Genomic DNA, 23,080 nt, shown 5'->3' on the forward strand with positions numbered 1-23,080 from the left:
AAATTCACTCACTGTAGTCTTCGTCCTTCGCTTAGGACTGACTGTCAGAGCTAACTGAGCTGAGCTGTAACCATTGTGTGGTTGTGCCTGTAGGTGTCAGGTAACAGAAGCAAACGGCTACAGTTCTTATGGTGAAACTTGTAGCAGACTCTGCAATTTCTGAGTCAGTCAGAGGACAGCCTGACCGTCAGTCAATTTTGGAATTTTGTGACCCACTCTGTCCTAATATAATATTTTGGAATTTGAGTCCTAATATAATGAGAAAACGCCATATGCTATGCAGACAGCCTAAGAATATCCCCAATACCGATAAATACAGCCATAGAGACAGACTCACTGTGGCAGAGTGATTTTGAACCTGTAAAATTAATCTTCAGTTGATTAGGATACTAAAAAGCGTTCTTTTGTAGCTTCCTATTTATATGAGAGACGTTTTCATGAATTTACAGGGGAGCCCAAACTTTCTGTTTGGGGTTCTTCTGGATTTAAATTGCGGTGTGTTGCCCTTCACTGGCCGTCACTGTCTCATGAGCTCTTACCAGCCAGTGTATGGCCTGTTGTCAGTATTTCTAGAAGAGAAACTTGCTTCAGTGCTGTAGATGTTTACATTGTTGGTCACGTGGTGAGACCTTGTTTTATCTAATCATCAGACAGAGCAGCTTTGCTTAGTTAAGTGATTAACCCTTTCATTTCGTTTTTACAATTTTTTTTTTTAAATCTGAGAGAAAAAAAGTGAAGACTTTCCCTTGTACTTATCTCATATTCCTTTTCTCTCTTTTTGATTTTGAAGTGTGTCTGGGAAGGAGGATAATGCAGACACTGACCAGGAGAAGAAAGAAGAAAAGGGCATTTCAGAGAAAGAAAATAATGGATTGGAAGCGGTAAGTACGGGAGAATGAGCTTATAAATTGTGGTCACTAACGTACACGAACTAGATGGAAGTGAGTCATATCTGTGAACTAAATCATACCTGCTTCCTTGAGGACTTTTTTTCAGAGTGGTCAGTTCTTAAGTATGACAAATCTCAGGCTAGTGCATTGTGAAAATTATGTGTGCATGCAGATAAGATACTGTGAGAGAGGAAGACCTCTGCAGGACAAAGTTAGTACGTAGTGACCTTAAACTCTTGCAGTGGTTTTGAACTAAAGAAAAGGAAGATTCGGTGTTCGGGGAGGAGGTGGCTTAGTGGGTAGACGCCCCATGGCAAGTGTGAGGACTTTCCCAGATCCCTGGCATCTGTGTGAAAACTGAGCATGGCCTGCGATTCGAGTTGGCATGGCAGGACAGACAGATTCTGTCTGGGAGTTCACCAGCCAGCCAGCCTAACCCGAGCACTGGGTTCAGATCCAGTGACAGGCCCGGCTGAAGGGAGTGTGGTGGAAAGTGACAGAGGAAGACACTGGACATCCTGCTCTGGCATCTGCATGGATAAGTGTTGAAGTACACAGCATACAGGAGCATGCACACACACACACATAATGACAGGTCTGTCTTTCTGCACCTCTCCTACTGAGGTGATGGGTTTGCTTGCCAATACTATGCTGTTAACAGTCCCAAATCACATTGCAGGAAGACAATCAGGAGGTGAGTGATCATGAGGAGGAGGAGGAAGAGGAGGAAGAAGAAGATGAAGAAGAGGATGACATTGAAGGGGGAGAGAGCTCTGACGAATCTGACTCTGAGTCAGATGAAAAAGGTACCTACTCCTTAGCAGGAAGGCAGGAAGCTCACATCGGGAAGTCAGCTGGTCACATTGGGAAGCTGTTGGTGGGAACATCAACATTTTCTATTTTATATCAAATGAAAGCAATATGACCTGTAAGACTACTCTAGCCTCGTGCATGCCCTAGGCCAAAGAGCTGTTCCTGTCTACATTAGATCTAGTCACTGTGTGATTTCCATATTTTTTCAGTGCACATAGCACCCGCCATTGGCCACCATGAACAGTCTCTTTTTAGAGTATGGTGTAGCCGGGAACTTCCCCACACAGCTGCTGAGTGACTACAGGAATGTAGATAATGGCTTTACATTCTTGCTTGGTATGATGATGACGATCTTTTGGCCTACTCTCAGTATTTTTGTCTTCTGTGAATAGCTAACTATCAAGCCGACTTAGCGAATATCACGTGTGAAATTGCAATTAAGCAGAAGCTGATTGATGAGCTCGAAAACAGCCAGAAACGGCTGCAGACGCTGAAGAAGCAGTACGAGGAGAAGCTGATGATGCTCCAGCATAAGATCCGGGACACACAGCTGGAGAGAGACCAGGTGCTCCAGAACTTAGGTGGGTCTTCTGTGGCTTCGCCATCCGCCTTCGAGGCACGTCAGTCACAAAGCTTAGCCATCACTGAATGACTCCAGTAGATAATGGAGCAAGTGAGCCCAAACCTCCAGGAGAGAAGAGCTCGGGCATTATCGTGTCCTGGGAACTGGGTGTTTGTTCCAAGTCTGTGAAATGAAAAGCCATGCCTTACAACAACCCTGTGTTTCACCCCTTTGCACGCAGGCTCAGTGGAGTCATACTCAGAAGAAAAGGCAAAGAAAGTGAAGTGTGAATATGAAAAGAAGCTCCACGCCATGAACAAAGAGTTGCAGCGACTGCAAACGGCCCAGAAGGAGCATGCCAGGCTGCTGAAAAACCAGTCTCAGTATGAGAAACAGCTAAAGAAACTGCAGCAGGATGTCATGGAAATGAAGAAGACAAAGGTACTGGTACCGTCCCCGTTCTGCTCGGGGGATGGCGGGCTTGAGAGCTTGAAACAGAACTATGATTGTGGGTCGCTCTTAAGTCAATAAAAAAGTAGCCCATATTTCCTACCAGCTTAAACAGGTACTCAGCTTCCTGTGTCCGTCTGTCTGATCATGTTCTCATTGACCAACAGGTAACATCTAGAGTTTGATATGTATTATTTCCATGCGTAGAGTAACACAAAGCCAAGGAAACCTCATGCTTGCATCCATTTTTGAGTAGGGATTATCTTAAATATTGCACCAAAATCAAGGCAGTTTCTTTAAAATAATCACATGGACATGACTTAAGAAGTAAATAATTTATGTTGTATGGTTGTTGTAATAACCATAGCCACATTTATTATGTTCTTTCCCTGTACCAGACTCTGCTATAAGCATCTTCCAGTATCAATCCACTGAGTTTTCACAGCACACAAGGGCATTGTAGATGAACAAGTCAAAGCCTACAGACGTTATGGAACTTGTTTCGGGCTCACTCAGCTACTGATACTAAGTATCAAAAGTACATACATAGAGCACTAGCTAACCTGACAAAAGTTCATTGAAAACTAGTTGACTAAAATACACTGTGGATTCCACATGCTTCCATGTAATTTACCAAATGTATCTGGTGATGGAGTAAGTTCAATAATGTATATATCTAACTTTAGGTTCGTCTAATGAAACAAATGAAAGAAGAACAAGAGAAAGCCAGACTGACAGAGTCTAGGAGAAACAGGGAAATTGCTCAACTGAAAAAGGATCAACGCAAAAGAGATGTGAGTAGACTCTGCATTGTGCAAGATTGTTTTATGAATGGAGGCAAAAAATTTTAACTATCATAAGTATAGGTTGAGGGCAATAAGTGTTAGTTATATAAAATGACATTTATTATCACATCTAGATTGTAGTAATTCAGTATTACTATTTAGGGCTGATTCATTGCAAGGGGGGTGAGCAGGATGTATCGTCTGGGATGATAACTGGTCCTTGATAAAAGATAATTTTCTGAGAATGCGAAGCATTTTTGTCTTCACCTTCAGAATTTTACTTTCATGAATTCAGATTTTGAAGGTAGTCTAATTCATCAAAAACACCCTTGTTTTTGTTAAAATCTTTACTTTTATTATGGTTAGTTGAAGAGAAGGAGGAGAGAGAATGGGAGGGAGCAGGAGCTCGAGAGCAAGCGCAGGTGACACGGTGCTCAAGCAGAGGTCAGAGAACAACCATCAGGACTTAGTTCTCCTCCACCATGCAGATCCTGGGGCTGGAACTCAGTTGGCAATCCTGGCAGCTAGTGCCCTTTACCCCCTGAGCTATCTTGCTGGCCCCACATCTTCACTTTAATCTTAGATGTATGTAAAAAAAAATTGCTTGACATTAGAACGTGGGAACTGAGCAGAGACCATGGAGAAAGCAGTTTACCGACTTGATTCCCATGCCTTGCTCACCTTGCTTGCTTCTTCAACTCAAGACCACCTGCCCAGGGATGACACTGGCTACAGTAGACTGGGGCCTTCTACATCAATCATTCATCAAGAAAACACCTCCCCAGACACGCCCACAGAACAGTCTGCTAGAGATAACTTCCCAGTTAAGGTTTCCTTTTCCCTGGTGGCTCAAGTTCCTGTCAAGTTGAAGAAAACTAGCCAGCACACCCAAGTTACCATCCAGGGCTAATTGCATGAGTGTATGTTTTCCCGTGTTTAAAACAATTTTCCTTAATTGTATGTATTAAAAAGGACTCTTGAAAACAATCAGGTCTTCTACTGTTTGTGCCTCATTGAGTCCTTAAAATGTCTAAGAACAACTGGATGAGAAGCATCTGTAAAGCACTGAGAAAAGCACTTGCACCTAGTGAGCACCACCGTGGTAGTTAGAAACAGTAAGCATGCAGATGACTTTCTGTTTGATTTGTTTTTTTTTTTTTGTCCCCATCCCCCACCCCTGTTTGATTGGTCGATGGTGTAGGCATGCACATACTGTGGTGCAAGTGTCGAGGTCAGAGGTCAGCTTTCGAGAGGCAGTTCTCTCCTTCCACCATGTACTCTCAGGGACTTGAATTCGGGTTTTTGCTTTTACTTTCTGAGCCCTCTCACCAGCCCAGAGACGGCTGTTTCAGCATCGCTTGCTGTATTAAAGTAGCAATAGCCCTATGATGGGTATGAGGTCATCAACCCAGATTGTGCGAAGAACTCGTGTTTCCTGGCAGTAAGAGGGAGCATGTTAGCCTAAGAGCAGGGCACTACATTGTGCTTCAGTTGACCATTTCAGCGTGCTGAATCTTATTTTATAGCATCAACTTAGACTTCTGGAAGCCCAGAAAAGAAATCAAGAAGTAGTTCTGCGACGTAAAACTGAAGAGGTACAGTAAGCAAGCTTACCATTTGGAGGGGGCATTTTGACTTTGGGGAAAATAATGTATTCCTTTTCTTTTTACTTTGTGGTGCTGGGGATTAAATCTAGAGCTTGGCATGTGATAGGCAAATCCCCTACCACTCTACCCAGTCTCTGTAACACACATTTCTACAGACAGAGCCTAGACCAACCTCTGGTGCTGTTCCAGGTGACAGCTCTCCGTCGGCAAGTAAGGCCCATGTCTGATAAAGTAGCTGGGAAGGTCACTCGGAAGCTGAGCTCGTCTGACAGCCCTGTCCAGGACACAGGTTCCAGTGCAGCTGCAGGGGAAGCAGATGCATCCAGGGCAGGCACCCAGCAGAAAATGAGGATTCCTGTGGCAAGGGTCCAGGCGTTACCAACACCTACAACAAACGGAACCAGGTCCTGCTGATTTTGAATTGCCCTGATGAGGTCCTTGTGTGCGTTCATATTGAATGCTATGTAAATAGGTCATGAGTAGTTATATTTGTCTTTGTAATTGATTACAGGAATAAATATCAGAGGAAGGGATTGACTGGCCGGGTGTTCACTTCCAAGACAGCCCGCATGAAATGGCAGCTGCTTGAACGCCGGGTCACTGACATCATCATGCAGAAAATGACCATTTCCAACATGGAGGCCGACATGAACAGACTCCTCAGGGTATGGGAGAGAGATAGAAACTAGACCTTCTCTCCTTAGCTGGCTGGTAGTCTTGCTCGTCCATACTTGTTCGTGGAAGCACTGTCTGCTTCTATGGTGTCATTTTTGTCTTGACTGCACTGTGTGTGAGTTTTCTTAAAATTTTCTTAATTCCGGTATGGGTTTCTTTGATTTTTTTTTCCTTTTCTCGTAGCAACGGGAAGAACTCACAAAAAGGCGAGAGAAACTTTCAAAACGGAGAGAGAAGATAGTGAAAGAGAGTGGAGAGGGAGATAAAAACGTGGGTAGCATCAGCGAGGAGGTGGAGTCCCTGACTGCAAATATAGACTACATCAATGACAGTATTGCCGACTGCCAAGCTAACATCATGCAGATGGAGGAGGCAAAGGTGTGTACTGTAAAAGAAAGCTTTTATTCTTGTTTTTCCTTGTTCATGGGAGAAGGTCTCTCGCTTTGGCTGTCCTCAGACTCTCTGTGTGTAAATAAAGATGTCCTTCAATTTCTGATCCTCCTGCCTTTACCAGATGCTAGAAGTATGAGTAGATATGATGCTCAGGATTGTAAAGCTATTTAATACCTTAAGGAGAAGAACTTTTGTCTTATATATCTTTAAGAACACGTTGAGTTTTATATTCTGTCATTTTCTATTTATTGGTTTAATCTGATTCTTAGGTTTTATACATAGAACAGATAGTCTACTCTCCTGATTTCTATTCTGACCTTGTGATGTTCTTATATTATACATGCATCGTTTATTATGTCTTGCATTGAATTTTTAGCTGTTCATGTCTACTTTTGACTGGGCCACATGTTTATTGTGAGAATCATGTAATATTTTCCTGAGTAGGTTATTGATTTATTCATACTGTCAAGACAATTCCATAGCCTGTTGTCTTCTGTTTAAATAAATCCAGATTAAATAATGATCATTCCCCACTGGTTTGCTGTAGGAAGAAGGTGAGACATTGGATGTCACTGCTGTCATTAATGCCTGTACCCTTACTGAAGCCAGATACCTGCTGGATCACTTTTTGTCAATGGGCATCAATAAGGTGAGATTTAACTCTTCTCAAAAGCCTACATTTTGACCATTTTGGTTTTGAATATCTTCTTCCAGTCACCCTCCTCTTAGTGAAAATAGAGTGCAATAAAATTCTTAACTGAAAAATAAAATATTTTTCTTTAGAGCTACGTAAAATGTTATGAGCATCTGTATTGGTTTTACTGGCTCTGTATATTAGAACAAATAAACGAAGAAGAAATAAAGCCTGTTTTATTTTAACAAAAGATTTTCAGGGAAAACAGATTTTGTATCACAACTGGCTTGCTGCTAGCTCTGTACACCTCAAAAGAAAATCAGATTGGAGAAATACCACCCTACTCCTTTGAATGTAAGCCTAATTTGTCACTGGTCAGACACTTAACTCCCAGTTGCTGAAGGCGGTGACAGCTGAGTCACCCACTTGCTCCCCATGCTGGACCTGCATTAGACCCTTCTTACACCACCTTCTCACACTTCATCCTTGCCACATTCCAGCCAAGGATGTCTTGATTCATAGCTCTTCACCCAGGAACTGAGGGTCGGGAGGATGCTATTTCAGACAGGGAAACTGCTCTGAGACCTATTAACAAAGCAAGCAGAGGAGCTGGTTTGCATTAAGGTCTGTCTGATATCACAGTTAGCATCCTAAGCATTTTAATGTAGTGGGCTTTGATTTCTAGGATGTAAGAGTTTGCTTTTCTGGTTGTTTCAGGGTCTTCAGGCTGCCCAGAAAGAGGCTCAGATTAAAGTCCTTGAAGGTCGACTCAAGCAAACCGAAATCACCAGTGCTACACAAAACCAGCTCTTATTCCACATGTTAAAGGAGAAGGCGGAGTTAAACCCTGAGCTGGATGCCTTACTAGGCCATGCTTTGCAAGGTAATTTGGATTCAATTTTACGTCGATGACTTGCATGGTGGCTTTGCTCTTTGGACATTGTATCTATATCTCTTTCCTCTATGGCTTGTTTGAATAGATGCTATACTTACTTAGATTTTTAATAAATATTCTTACTTTAATTTGCATGTGTATGTAATTTCGGGGGAAAGTAGTTACTGTCATTCCAAGAAAATGACTTAAGGTTACTTAACCTTATTAAACCATTGGCTTTTCTGGATAAAGGAGACAAGGAAAGTTTCTGAATTGGTTATTTAAATGACTTAGAAGATTAACCAAGTCTCATTCCCTTTACGCCGCATACCCAACTGCGCTAAAATGCATCTGTGTTTGTTATGGCACCTGTTCCGTGTATCTTAACATCGGAGCGTGATCTTGTGCTATGTGAGACTTTTAACGTTGGATCTGTTTTGATTGGAGTATTGCTTTTTGTTTCCTCCTGCTGTTGTTTATCCAGATCTAGATAGCGCCCCACCAGGTGAGTATGTTTAGCTTTCTGTGTGTCGACAGCTGCATGAGTCACTAATTGTCCTGTGCACTAATTGTGCCGCATAGCTCACAGCGTTTCCTTGGTAGCCACTGTTTCTGCATGACCTTCTTTGAAACATATTCATGATTAAAAAACCAAAACCCACTAAATCTTTGTGTTAAACATTCGTGATTTTGAAATCCCTAGATGTTTAAAGAGGTGGGCTTAAGCTAACCATCATTTGAGCTCAATTGTGGGATTAGCTATGTTCTCTGAATGCTTTCTCTCTTACAGGAAAACATGCAGTCTATTTTCCTTTTTAATTTTTTAAAAATATATATATATTAACTTGCATCCATTGTTTTAACTTCATAAATAACTTTCTTTAGTATATAGTCTTATCTATTCCTTCAAAAAAGAAAATTAATAATATATATTTTTATAAATGGAATAAAATACAAGGACTTTGAGCACACTAATATTGTGGTTATAATCATAGGCATCATATTTTCAATGTAGAAGAGACTATAGAGATCATTGCACATAGAAGGTTTTTTCTTAAAAAAAAGATTTATTTACTTATTATGTGTAGTATTCTTCCTGCATGCCAGAAGAGGGCACTAGATCTCGTGGATGGTTGTGAACCACCATGATTTTGCTGGGAATTGAACTCAGAACCTCTGGAATAACAACCTGTGCTCTTAACCTCTGAGCCATCTCTGCAGATATGGGAGGGTATGGGATTTGAGCTGGTGTATAAAACAAAAAGAGGATGAGGGGTCACACAGCTAAGGAGTGTACCAGCAGATCAGTGCTCTGCAGGAAAAGTACATGGTTTATAATAGTGAAACTTAACGTTAGAGGCTAAAGCGGGATCACCACCCCTTACTACACTTAACGATCCTACAGATTTTGAGGAACATTTTCGCTTTTCTCATGTTATTCCTATCTTTATTAGGGGCATATATTCTACTGTACCCCTATTCTACTACAGATTTTCTAGGAGACTCATGGAACTTAGCATATAGTTGTATTTGTGGTTAAGATTTATTGAGAATTATAAGAACTTACAGCTGTAGTATAAGGGAAACACACAGACGAGCCCACAGGAGGCCACGTTCAAGTTCCTTTGTTTGCTTCCGTCCCTGAGAGACCATAGAGAGTGCAAGCCCAAGAAACCAAACACAGCAGGCTGAGCCAGGGAAATGTACTGGACAGTTATCACCTCCCAAGGTTCCTGTTGGGGCCAAGGGTCTTTAGTACATGTGCCTAACTTGTACCAGATTCTAGGCCCCCATACAGAAAGCACTTAGTCAGCATCAACCATTGTTTGTGTAGTTTAGACTTCGTGAGCATCCTTTATTAGTTTGCCGTTGACCAGGGATACTGGGAGAGTTGGTGTTTTGGAAGTTAGCCAAGGTGTGTATAGGTTAGCAAGTAGGTGTTTCTACAGGAAGAAGCCACAGGGCTTCTGTATTAGTTCTGTTTCATATGCGACTTCTGAATGCCAACATATCCCTTTTATATAAAAACTTAATAAGAACTGGTGGAAACGCACAAACATTTGCTTCACTTCCAGGGAGGTTAGATGGCAAAGTCTCTACCCTGGTACGGGCGAGCAGAACACCTGGGAGTTCTGTGTCTGCCTGAATCTGAGTGCTGCTCGGTGAGAAGCGCATCTGATGGGCTTGTGCTCGCGCTAAGGACTGTGTGCTAGCTCCCCAGAGCAAGTACTTCACATTGGTTTCAGTTTGGAAGATGTATCTAAATTGGTGACCAGCTGGGGTGGGGTTCTCTTGGCTCTGACCATGTTGTGTATATACAAAGCATAAGTTGTCCCTCTGGAAGGCCTATATTCATAAGTAGGAGTTAAGTATTCTTTAAAACTGAGTTTGAACTTCTGCCTAATGTCTCTAGTTTTATTCATTTCCCCCACTGTCTGTAAGGAAAAGGGTAGGAAATCACATCCAAGTGCAAACACCAAGCAGAGAGAGCAAACTGGAAAAGGGGCGGGACAAGGCTGTAAATGCCCCAAGCCCACCCACAGGGACATTCTTCTGCCCACAAGGCAGTACTGCGACGCCATCCAGCTCCACCACCTGCGGACCAAGTGTCAGAGATACTCAAGCCTGTAAGGGATAGTTCTCATTCGAAAGTGCCATACCTCGCCATTTCTTTTTATAACCCCAATTTTATATTATTAACTAATTCAACTATCCTAACCACTTAATATTGTGTTTGAGGATTAAGTCCTCAAACAGAGGACTCTTTTGAAGAAAAGGGTTTGAGATGCATATTGTCTTCAAGACCACCATTTCCTTCCCCTCCCTGAATCCTAGACTTGGTTACATTTCAGATATTATTTCCAGTCTTTACTAAACTTTCTCCAAGGTGTGTACACGGTGGTTGAAGGAAGGGAACATTAGAAGAGAGGAAGGAATTAGTTGATCCGTGTCCATAGTATACTTATACATTGTAAATGTGTGAACGCCGTACATTATATACTTAAATTACATCATGACATTATTTTGATTTGTGAATGACTTTGTTATAAAATGGGAGTTTTAAAACCCTGCACATGTGTTAGGGGATGGCTGATAGTTAACTAGTTTATGTTTGTAGCGGTCTCAAGCTGCCGATTTCCTAGTTATTTCTGTTTTTCCTTGCCTGCTACAGTTTTTGCTGATGTGGCAGTTTTTACAGTAGTTGGCACAGCTGTTGCATGCACACCTGCTGTCGTTGTCTTCCGTGTCCCTGTGGATGACATGCATGCTGTTGTGTGACATCTGAATATCTTCATATATGCTCTTTCTACTCGAAATTTTGAGATGGGGAAGGTACCTTACTAAGCTTGTATAATTGGTACAGTATTAGAATGTTTATGTGTTCAGGAGGCTAGTGATGGCCAAGTGTGCTGGTGCAGCCTTTGTGTGAGCTTTTGTTTTTCATCACTGAATCTGTGTGTTTGAATAGGACCGGTATACAAAAAGTATTCATGTAAAGTAAAGGTGTGTACTCATCGGGTAAATATATAACCGAATCCCCATTCTCTGAATACCGTTTTTCCATGTTTCACCGTTCAAACTCATGATTTTCCTGTACGTTCCGTACATTTCTCCTCATCCTAACACATGCAAACAAAGGCGCATCTTAGAAGTATTTTTTCTACAGTCTATTTTGATTTAGAAATCCACACCAAAGTGCCGGTGTTGAGACGCTGAGCTGATGTGTGTATGTCTAGCCTGGGGATGAGGTCCCCATCCAACTTGAGCAACACTTGGGGTTTTTTCCCTTCTTTGTAGAAAATGAAGAGGACAGTAGTGATGAAGAGGCACCTTTACAAAGTCCAGGGTCGGAGGGGAGGTAAGAGCTGCAGAGGCCGCCACACTTGGCTTACTTCCGTAGTGTTCTCTTTTATGATTTTCTCTCATTTTAACTATGTGTATTTGTGTATTTAATTTTGTATGTTTGTGTATATCTGTGGAGATTTGCACACATGAGTGTAGGAGCCTGCAGAGGTCACAAGAGGGTATTGGATGCCCTGGAACTGGAGCTACAGGCCACTGTGAGCCACTCATTGTGGTGCTGGGAACGAACTCAGATGCTCTATAAGAGCAGTAAATGTTCTTAACCATTGAGCCATGTCTCCAGGCCATCATATAAGACTGTTAACACTCAACCCTTACTGCATTAAGCAATTACCTTAAAATAGAAATAATTTTTAATTTTATGGTCAATAATAGCCCTAGGAACAGTAATATGAAAACCAAAGACATGCCTGTCATAAATTTCAAAATAAAATATATAAGGAAGAAAAATGGATTAATTTTTAATAAATCTATCTGAATTTCAAATGTTACCTTTCTGTGTTTTCCACAGACTTAATTTTTTTCATAGTTGTACACATAAAGGACATGCAGTTCTGTGTAGTAACTTTGAATTTAATCTCTTAATTGGTCCTTATTTATATGCAGCACGCTGTCTTCAGACCTCATGAAGCTCTGTGGTGAAGTGAAATCAAAGAACAAGGTAAGGAAAATCGCAAATGTCAGGCAACTGTTTTCCCATTGTTCTCTACCTCACGAGTGAACTGCTCGGCTTCCTGTCTGGCTCTCAGTAGAGCGGAAGCCCAACTTCTCTCGTCCTTCAGGAACTAATTTTATCTTCTCTATAAGGAATAATTCAAAAAAAATTTAAAAACTTCTCACTTGAGACTTAGGGTTTACTAGCATGATCCAATGTAGAATGGAAGCAGAGTCTTAACAATTGGTTAGTGAAGTAGTAAACTCTACAGTGGTGTGAGTATCAGTCACTTAAGTGACGATTTGTGAAACTCTAGCACTGTTTTTTTTTTTAAGTGTTTCTTCCTTGTTAAGTATTCTGAGATTATTTAAAATAGAAATTTAGGGAGAGGGAGTTAGGAACCATGCCCTAGCTCAGCAATAAACACCAGTAAGTGTTGATCAGTTTTCTTTTTTTGTAGGAATATCAGCCCAAGGCTATCAGATCCTCCATTTTCCCCATGATAAGTCTTAAATATTGATTTTTAGTGTAAAATTTCTTTCTTTCTTTCTTTCTTTCTTTCATTTTTTAGAAAAATACTCATGAGACTGGTGAAAATACATCTGTAGATTTTTGTATGGTCTTGAAATACTTGCTTTCCAGTATATAGTTTGTATTTTGTTCTGAATGATCAAACAAGCTACCAAAACTCAGATTTTTTTTTTTTTTTTTTGGTGGTTTGAAAGCAGATAGAATCTCGCAGGGTTTCCTGTTTTAGGCTCTGTGAAAGCCTAGCCTATTCAACGAGCCTACGTGAGATGCCCAAGAGACTTGGGAAGTGAGGGCCACACAACAATCCACTGTGGTTATGAATTTGCCCGGAGAAGGGCTCTCTGCCTTCCCACCTGTATGGTGGGAAGAACCAAGAGGGTAAAAGGTGTCCCCAGGGCTTTCTCATTTCAAATCACCAAAGCTTGTCTTTTACTTGCTGCTTCCGAACTGGAAAGATACGACATAGGACTCATTTCCTTTTTTTCCTTTGAATAGTGAAGTCATTTCATGATTTTAATAATGCCCACAGCAGTGCTGTGTTAACGACATAGAATATAAACAGCAGAATACAACATAGTGAATTTTCCGATGAGGAGCGTAAACTCATTATTTAGGATATTAGAAAAAAACTCACTGAAAATAAAAATGAAAAATTTGTATTAACAAAGCATTTAAAGTTAAGCAATGTTAGAGTTTAGCTGAACTTCACTGCAATGGATTTTCCCTTGGCTTAATTCCTTTCCACTTCCTTTCTTCATTCCCTTGTCTTTCTCTCTTTAAAGCAGTTACATGCTGAGGGAGCTGGTCACTTGTGGCTGGACAGCACAGGGGTGTTAGTGGCCTTTGACTCACCTTCGGCTGACTTTGTCACTTCTGTTTGAGTTACCACAGAGAGATGTCCAGCATCCCTGTGCTTTCTTGTCCTCTCTTGTGAATAAGTTGCCTCTCCACTGTGGACATCACAGCATTTAAAAATGCCCCTGGCACATATGTGCAATCCAAATGCTGGTCATTACTGTGGCCTTGGAAGGTCTTGTCTGGCTATGACTCTGCCTTGTCACTATCACACATGCTGTCTTTGACATTTTGAACTCTTTGAAATTTATGCCTGGCAGTGCTGAAGCATACGTAGGCAGCCTGTACAGGGCGGTTCTATTGAACTTGTCCATATTGGGTTTCGTGGTCTAAGTTGATGAGGATGACTGTCCAGGCCTCTTCCTCAAGGTGGCACCAGATCTCATTACAGATGGTTATGAGCCACCATGTGGTTACTAGGAATTGAACTCAGGACCTTTGGAAGAACAGGCAGTGCTCTTAACTGCTGAGCCGTCTCTTAAGCTTCATGCCTGCAAGGAAAAGATGTACATAATGTTTTTATCTATTGTAGACTAATTAAAAAAAAATCTCTGTTCCCTAATCAAGTTCTGTGCAAAAATCTGGCCCTGATTGCTTCTCTTTCCATCTCTAGGCGCGAAGGAGAACCACCACTCAGATGGAGTTGCTGTATGCAGATAGCAGTGAACTAGCCTCAGACACTAGTGCAGGAGAGGCCTCCTTGCCGGGTTCTCTTACACCTGTTGCAGAAGGGCAAGAGATTGGAATGCATACAGAGACCAGTGGTCCTTCTGCTAGGGACAAAGAGCTTCTTCCCCCATCTGGCTTACCTTCTAAGATAGGCAGCATGTAAGTCTGACCTGGCTCTACTAACTCCCTTCCTTTTGGCTTTTTGTTTTGTTTATTAATATGCATGTTTCTAATTTCTTATTTCTGTTGAAAAATAATCAGTCTCTGGTTTTCAAAGCAATTTCTGTTAGGTGTTGCTGGCCCCAATTTTTGTTTGTGTATGAATAAGTGCTGTGTGTGTGTGTGTGTGTGTGTGTGTGTGTGTATGTATGTGTGTGTGTGTGTGTGTGTGTGTGTGTGTGTGTGTTCTGTATGGGCAGGGCTCTAAAGCTGATGTTAGGTGTCAGGCTCTGAATGTACATACTGAGGCATGGTCTTTTGCCAAACCCAGAATTCTCTCTCCAGGCCAGCAAGCTTGCTCCTGGAACTCCCTTTCTCTGCCTGCACTTGGCTGGGATTACAGGAGGGCTAGCACAGTCTCCTGTTTTTTATGTAGGTGCTAGGCATCCAAATTCTCTCATGTTTGTGTGGGAAATACTTTCCCCGCAAAAGGAAGTTTTTCACCCTAACCCTAGTGATCCGGAAAATCAAAATAAATTAAGATTCAATGTTATCTTTTGACTTTAATCTCTAAGTTTTAGGATCGCTCTAAGGGCAATACCATTTTCTGAGTAATGATTATAGGCACAGTTTATTTAGAAACACTTCCATTAGGCTAAAGTTATACAAAAAAAAAATAATTACATGTCAATATAAGCTTTTAAGACTCAAGTTTACTCCGGGTTATCTAGGATCTGGTTCTAATAACCTGGTAGGATAATAAATCATTGCTGACCCCTTTCAGGAAAAAGGCTAAAACTAATTATAAACTTTGTGCCTTTCAGGTTTTCCTATTTTAGTTTAGTTTGTTGTTTTGTTTTTGAGCTAGGGGCTCACTGTGTAAAGCAGACTGCCCCCTGGCTCCTGAGTCCTGATATGAAAGATGTACACTACCACTCCCTCCCCCCAACCTTTCACCTTGAAGCTCACTGTGTGTCGGGGCCAATGCCCATACAAAGAACTTCACAGTGAGGAGCTGCAGTTGTAACAACAAAGCTCCTCTTCTATCACAACAAGTGCCCCATGGCACTCTCATTTTCTGTTTTGAGAACAAAGAGAGACTTCCCTGCACTGGATAGTATGTGTTCATAATTTCCCTGTTTTTGTTAGTGAGCCTGAGTGCGTGCATGTGTACGTGCGTGCGTGTGTGTGCATGTGTGTGTGTGGTGTGTTTCTTTTTTAAACATTACCTTTTAGATTTTTATTTATTATTTATGGATCTGAGTCTTTTGCACGTGTGGGCCTCATGCCCGTGGAGGTCAGAAAATAGTATCTGATACCCTGGAACTGGAATTGCAGACTGCTGTGAACCACAGTGGGTGCTGGGTCTTGAACCTGGGTCCCTTTAAAAAGCAGCAAGTGCTCTTCCCCACTGAGCCATTTCTTCAGCCCCTCACTTGTAAGGATTCTTCAGTAGTGTTTTTGCAAACTAACTCTCAAGTTATAATCTAGCAAATGGTTTCTGATATGAATATATGGATATGAGAATATTGCCCCTAAAGCAGAATGCAAATAAGCAACTCTACAGATAATACCCAAGTAATGAACTTGCTGTCCATGTCTGTTTCCCATAATATTCTTCATTTCATGACGGCGTCTCCATTATCTTCCATGTGTCAGTCCCGTCTACCTTTAGTTGCAGAATTAATTTTAATGATAGAATTTGCTTGCATGTGCTTAAGGAGCTTATGTGATTAATACTGGAAGCTGCTAACCAGCGTAGCCATGGCCTCAGTGCTGAGACAGGATAGTGGCACAGATAAGGGACTGTCGGGGCCTTGTGTGTGCTCAGCTGTAGTCCGCCTTATGACAGGCACTTTAGGAACCTCAAGACTAAGGCTGTGGCCTGGAATCCATGTTCAGGTAATATATTGATTTATAAGTGTATCCTTTATGACATATTATGGAAAATGTCTCTTAGACTTTGCTTCTTCACACAATTTGCCTCTAAGTTTTCATGAACTTAGAGGGCTAAATTTATAATTCCTGACACTTCCTTTCCTTGTTGGAGGCAGTCTCACGGAGCCTAGGCTGGCACCAAAGTCACTACGTAGTCAGGGCTAACGCCTCCACCTTCCAAGTGCTAAGATTTCATACCTGCGTCACCTTGTCAGGTCCAGGTCCTCACAGACCGAAGGTTTGCGCTTGGCTCAGGCGTACCCGTAGCTCCTACCACACTGCTTTCATTCCCTTATCTTGTGCACAGGGTGAAATTGCTGAAATATGGTTTCTTCAGTCACACGTAGTTTCCACCTTTGAATATCGCTTGCAAACCCTTTCCATGGTTTTTAAGCAGTGTTCCTTGCAGAGAATGGTAATATTCATCATTGCATCCACAAAACTCATATCTTTAAGTTTTAATTATTCATCAGCTACTCCATGTGTTTAATTTTAAAAAGTTTCTGACATATGGTCTCATTCACTGGACCCCAGGATCCAGAAATATAATCCCCTGTCTCTATTGAACTCAATATCTCAAGAATAATTGAGAAACAGGGGACTAGCGAAAAGAAAGAATTTAAGATTGTTCTCAAGATTATTAAGTCTGCTGCCTTACCTGTAAAGTGAGCGGTTTGGTTTAAACTCTTAAGTTATATAATTTTGAATTTGGCTTGTTTTATGGGTGTGGACTTCAGATTTTACTTAAACATCCTGGTCCCTCAGTCTCTTAAGTGCTGGGATTAATGACTCGAGCCACCACACCTAACTTTTACTACTTAAAGTTAATGACAAGAATGTTTTATTACTAAAACATAGAAAATGACTAATCGATGACTAAATCTAGTTCAGTAAAAATAGTTGTCGTTCTTGGCTTGTGTTATTACTTACATTGCTATGTTATAACCACGTGGCTTATAGCCACTTTTTAATGTTTATTTATTAGATTGTATTACTTCTCATTGCCTGGTAGCTTTTTTTCTTGCAAAATTTTTAAGATAATTTTCCCTTAGATCAAACAGTTTCCAATAAAATTTGGATACTTAAAATATTTATTTTGTTTGTCTGGCAGTCGCATTTTTTTACATTAAAAAATAAACACATGTAATTAATGAAATTGTAACTTAAAAAGTTTGTGATTATTAGGCTTCTATCCACTAAAAATAAGTCATGTATTATTTTCTTATCCTACTTTTATTTTCCGCCCCCCCAAAATAAGTTTGGAACTTTTAGATTAGATTAGCTGCCAAAGTTTTTAAACTTAAAAAATATTAATAATAAGAAAAATAATTAAAATGTTTTCCTATTTTAGTTCCAGACAGCCATCTCTATCAGAAAAAAAAATGCCAGAGCCTTCCCCTGTAGCAAGGAGAAAGGCATACGAGAAAGCCGAGAAACCCAAGGCCAAGGAGCATAAACAGTAAGTTCCTAACGCTCTTTTCTGTACTCAGAAGGCTGCAGGTCCCCTGCAGCAGGCGCTGAGGGGCAGCTGCAAGTTGCTATTTGCTTGTGACCTGTTTCTCAGACAATTAAGTGAACTATTGGCTTGGCTGAGTGGTTTCCGGCTTTATGATCACACACACACTTTCAATACACTTGAGCACGTGTCTCCCCGTTCATGTCACTAACGGTTTTCAGTTATTTTCATAAAGCCCTTGAAAGGGTTCCTCTGCATTTGAACTAAAAGTTATCAAGCTTCTGTTGCAAATGGTCTTCTATAAAAGCTCAAAATTAACTTAGCCTCTCCTCTGAAGCTAATTTGACCTTCCCCCTTGAGTGGTCACATCATCAGGTGTGGCATGTAGGTCGTTTTCTTGCGACTCACATTTGGACTGTTGATATCATCCTCAAGCATCTCTTTAATGTTCTGTGAGGGTTTAAGTAGCAGTGCAGAGTGCAGTCTGCTGACCCCTTCCGTGGGTGCTTAGAAGCTGCTTCACCACAACCTGTAGACGCTAAACGGATTAAATAAGTAAGACATTATGTAAAAGCACCCCAATTTCTGCCACCACCCTGCTTCCTCATTTATATAAAATGCTGGGGCAGGTGTGTCAATGGCAAAGAACACTCATGCCCATTTGCCTTTTAAAACCAGTAAACACTAGTGTACTATTTCCTTTAACATAAACACATGTTCATAGATTGTCTGCCCCGTAGTGGACAGTCTTATACTACCGCTCTGCTCCCTGGTGCAAAGAAATAACACACACATCTTCTCCACTGGCCATCAGTAGAGCTGACTTAATTGGCATACTGACTATCCTTCTATTCATCCTTGCTTTTTATAGTTTCAAAGAAGTAATCTGCCGTAATTATTGAATCCAGTGTCTCAGGAATCATTCAAAAATGGTAGCCTGGAGAAAATAAATTATTTAAAAGTCAACTGGTAAGGCAAATTGCTCCTGAGTCCTTTGGGCCTGCCGCTTCTCCTGCAAAGCAAGCAATAGCTCTCAGTTTTGTCTAGATTTATAATTAAGTTGGGCTTGCCTTGTAGATGTGGATTTTGGATCTCACTTGGCAGACTCTTTTTCTACAGTGCCATCTTGTGACCAATGTGACAAAATCTGGTAAAATTATTTTTTAAATTATTCAGAAAGCAAGATCTCAAAAAAAAATAAATAAGAGAGGAAGAAAAGAAGGAGTCCTCTAATAAAAAATCTTTTTTATAAAGCATGTTTCTAGAACTTTCCTAACAAAGCATAACCAACTAAAGCCACCTGTTTAATGTTCTTTTTTCTTGTAGCTCGGATTCTGGTGCTTCCGAGGCTAGTCTCTCACCTCCTTCCTCCCCACCAAGCCGGCCCCGTAACGAACTGAACGTGTTTAATCGTCTTACTGTTTCTCAGGGAAACACGTCAGTTCAGCAGGATAAGTAAGTCACGGAAGTGAGCCCTGGCTTCTCCACCCAGGACTCCGCATCTCCCACAACAGTCTGTGTGGACCGTTCGCCCTTTCTGTCTGGGAGGCGGAGTCTGAATAGTAAACTCTTGCCGTATTTTTGTATTTTTAAACCAAAAGGAACCATGTAGGCAAACTTAAGAGATTATTTTCCTGCTGAAGATTGCTCCCTGCAGTAGCTGTGCACGGCTGTGCTCTCTGTTCTGATCTCTCCTATTCTGGTAGGAGTCAAGTAGGATCTTTGAGCATTAGGTGTTAAAACGACTTTGGATTTTCCGGCTTCTATAAGCTCACACAGGCATCGGACCATGATAGACTACACCAAAAAGTGGCAAATGTTTCACTGTTTGTATTTAAGACAACTTACAAAGACCACATGCTCCTGCTCCTCGGTGGCTCCAGATAAATCTACCACAAATTTCACTGACTCTGTCACTGCAACAAACTGCCGCCCGATGGAGAGAGGATGTAGGACTGGAAGCCAGTTGAGGGGAGAGGCTAGGAGGTGGAAAATATAATTTTCACTAACTCAGAAGCGAAAAAGTATCCCGTATTGAGCTAGAATCTTTCTTCTAAAAATTCAATACTAATATGACTGTCATAATATAGACAGGAACCCTGGCTTGTCTGCTTTAGGGTATGAATAACACTTCTGCGAGCGCATGCACTTGACCTCCCTCCCCCCAGCCTCAGCCGCTGGCTTCCTGTGCTGTCATCTCCCCGCACGTAACAGCTCTGAGATTTATAGGATGCCATTTAAAAGATCTGTCTAATACACGTAGATTGTATTAAATGGCTCTATAAATGTAATTACACTCATCACTTGGAAATCATTTTTAATCTGCTTAATTCATACATCAGCTATTTATATATTCTTCATTAACCTTTTATATATTCAGTAGATGACATGCTCTTCAAATTGATCTAGAAAGGTAAATATCCTATTAAACAAAACAGTCCTTACTGTTATTAATGTGTTCCATGACCTGAGGAAGGTAGGACGCTCAAAGTCCATTTTCACTAGTATGTGAACAGTTGCTTCATTTTTGTTTATTTTTCATTCACAGTAGTTTTAATCTTTTCTGTCACAAGGTGGGTATGGTGGCTCACACGTGTCACCCAGCACCTTAGACACTGAAGTAGGGTGGGGACCTACATGTTCAAGGCCAGACTGGGCTACGTAGTGAGTTTCAGAACAGTCTGAGCTACAGATCAAGAACCTGTCTCAAATTGTTTATCTGCCAGTCTTAATAATCTTGATAATCTCATCATAGTTTGCTATTTTGTGAATCATATGTTTTACGGACTGCACTAATCTTGCTGTTGTAATCCCATAAGGGATACATTGAGTCAACTGTATTTGCACTTTGGAAAACTTCCCTGTCTTTCTTCCTTTGGGGTCCTGTTTGGAGACTGTCGTATTTCATCTGTGACATGCAGATCTCACAGTTCAGTTCTTACATTCCATGCCACCGTTACCTTCCCCATTCTCCCCAGGAAAGCTGCACAATCGAAGTTCCTAACAGACACACTCGCTGCAGACTTGGGTACAGAGCACAGGGCTGACAGTGTCTTCCCAACTAGTTGTTACCAAGGAACCACGTCATCAGAAGAATTCTCTACTGTTGAAATCAGTTAAAACTATGAGCTTTAAACATTTGAGTGATTTACTTTCTGTGCAGATATAGAATGTACTTGTCAAATTTCTGCATTAGCATCCATCTAAAACAGTAACTATCAAGATAAATTCATGCAGTTACTGGAAAGGGGATTTTTCTTTCAGGTAGTCATAAAAGAAGCCTGGTCGTGATGGAGTTCAGATACTTGATAATTTTCCTTGCCAGGGCCTGAGTTTTTGAAGTGAAGGTGGAGTCTCAGGGTCAGTAATAGGTACATAGTCTTACCCCCAAAATCGGTGGAAAACCTGGGTCTAATTTTTTTTTTTTTGTCTAAGTTTGCAAACAGAAAAGCAGATGCTGCAAAGGCAGTGTTTACAAGATTCTGTTACCCACGCTGTTGGTTTTCAGTCTGATGTCTTCACCTGTTTTGATCTCTGTTCTTCTCCTCACGACTCTTTCACAGTAGGTCTGATGAAAGTGACTCCTCTTTGTCGGAGGTGCACAGGTACTTTCTTCCTGTCTCCCTACGTTCTTTCCTTCCACTGATGTCCTAAACGCCTCCTAGAAATTCTAAGCAAACCTGTTTTTTTTTTATTGCATGCATAACTTGTTGTAAGCCGTGTAAGTGCACTAATACTATAAAACATTAATTTTAATGTGTCTTGTGAGTATATCTTGTAAAGTAATAGCAAACACTTTTTATGAACACTTAGAAGCTGGTTGTTTGTTGCTGTCTTTAATCTTATTTTTTGTCTGTAAAAGATAATCATATTTCTCCAGTGTTGACATCAGGAGGCCTTGCTCTTTCAAAGTCTGAGAATAACATACATAGTTTCCTTGTTGGTTTAGCAATTTGAAGTAAAAAGTTCATTTCATAACAGCATACTCAATTATAAAAAAGATACAACCCTGACAAAATTAAAACAAAATTACAAAGTAAAGGAACTTATTTAAAAATTTTAAACTGATAAGTGAAATTTAAAAAATAATAGCATTACATTTTTTTTCATGTTACGGATTTGGGGAAGGGCTAAATTTTTTCTTGTTTCTCTCTTCCTCTTCCCAAACTTACCTGCTTGTCTCTTCCCCATTTTCCCTTTGTTTTCCTTTTTTTGTGGCCATTTTTCTGAACATCAGCAGATCTTCCAGAAGGTAGGCAGGGGAAGGGAGAATGATCAGCCTCACAGTGTTATTATTATACTGGTTTGCATGGGACAAAATAAGTGTTTTTTTCTCCACTCAGATCAGCATTGTTGTACAAATTTATATACTTTAATTTAACTGAAAGAACTGATTTAAAGGCCTTTTTATATTTAATAATGTGAAGAGATTTAATTAGAATATGATAATGACACCTTATGTGTATGCTTTCCATACCCATGTTTCCCCGACATCTTTAGTGGTATAGGGTAATTATATAAATATTACCAACTCTAATATGCTGATTATTTTAGAACACTTTAATTATCTAGTGTATATTTAATATTTTTAATTGTTAAAACTGACATTATATTTCTTCAGAATTTAATTATCTAGTAATATTTAATATTTTTAATTTTGAATAATAAGATTATTTTTCTTCAGAGCACTGAATAACCAGTGGTATTGAAATAAAATAGAATGGGTTGGGGAGATGTCTCGGAGGATAGAGTGGTTGATGTAGATGTAGAAAGCCTAAAGTTTGGATTCTACATGATGCCTGGACAGGTGTGGAGGACAGCTGTGGAGGACTGTGCTGGGCAGGTGTGGAGGACTGTGCTGGGCAGGTGTGGAGGACTGTGCTGGGCAGGTGTGGAGGACTGTACCTGAGCAGGTGTGGAGTACTGTACCTGGGCAGGTGTGGAGGACTGTGCTGGGCAGGTGTGGAGGACTGTACCGGGCAGGTGTGGAGGACTGTGCTGGGCAGGTGTGGAGGACTGTTCCTGGGTAGCACTAGGAAGTAAGGTGACCTGCTAGAGTAGCTGAAATTCTGGAGAGCCACCTTCCTCAACACACAAGGTAGAACACGGCCTAGAAAAATGCAGACATTGAGAAGTAGCAGCCTAGGCCTATCTGCATGGGAAGCCCTTGCACCTGCCCTCACTCACGTAGGCCAACTTATGTGGGAACATGCATGCGCATATGCATGCCACACACCCATGTGCAGCAAGAAAGACTGTGTGAGAATAAC

General features: G+C 40.9%; 1 protein-coding gene across 10 annotated transcripts in view; it reads left to right on the plus strand.

Annotated features, from left to right (window-relative positions):
• Kif21a (kinesin family member 21A) overlaps window positions 1-23,080 on the plus strand; it is a 113,860-nt gene that overhangs the window by 76,259 nt on the left and 14,521 nt on the right. For 4 of the 10 annotated variants that reach the window (XM_050127905.1, XM_050127945.1, XM_050127953.1 and 1 more), the window contains exons 12-30: window positions 791-881; window positions 1,570-1,696; window positions 2,096-2,284; window positions 2,507-2,706; window positions 3,402-3,509; window positions 5,027-5,095; window positions 5,297-5,511; window positions 5,619-5,772; window positions 5,966-6,160; window positions 6,723-6,824; window positions 7,527-7,692; window positions 8,168-8,188; window positions 11,482-11,542; window positions 12,154-12,208; window positions 14,202-14,416; window positions 17,706-17,813; window positions 19,137-19,265; window positions 21,377-21,415; window positions 22,048-22,062. In XM_050127905.1, coding sequence (XP_049983862.1) covers window positions 791-881; window positions 1,570-1,696; window positions 2,096-2,284; window positions 2,507-2,706; window positions 3,402-3,509; window positions 5,027-5,095; window positions 5,297-5,511; window positions 5,619-5,772; window positions 5,966-6,160; window positions 6,723-6,824; window positions 7,527-7,692; window positions 8,168-8,188; window positions 11,482-11,542; window positions 12,154-12,208; window positions 14,202-14,416; window positions 17,706-17,813; window positions 19,137-19,265; window positions 21,377-21,415; window positions 22,048-22,062 — 2,259 coding nt within the window. The remainder of the gene's footprint in view (window positions 1-790; window positions 882-1,569; window positions 1,697-2,095; window positions 2,285-2,506; window positions 2,707-3,401; window positions 3,510-5,026; window positions 5,096-5,296; window positions 5,512-5,618; window positions 5,773-5,965; window positions 6,161-6,722; window positions 6,825-7,526; window positions 7,693-8,167; window positions 8,189-11,481; window positions 11,543-12,153; window positions 12,209-14,201; window positions 14,417-17,705; window positions 17,814-19,136; window positions 19,266-21,376; window positions 21,416-22,047; window positions 22,063-23,080) is intronic. The other 6 variants (XM_050127880.1, XM_050127890.1, XM_050127898.1 and 3 more) reach the window with 6 other exon arrangements.

Source organism: Alexandromys fortis, unplaced genomic scaffold, assembly GCF_014885135.2.
Source record: "Alexandromys fortis isolate MF-2015 unplaced genomic scaffold, M_Fortis_MF-2015_v1.1 scaffold_28, whole genome shotgun sequence".
In the NCBI taxonomy this organism is placed as follows: Eukaryota; Metazoa; Chordata; class Mammalia; order Rodentia; family Cricetidae; genus Alexandromys; species Alexandromys fortis.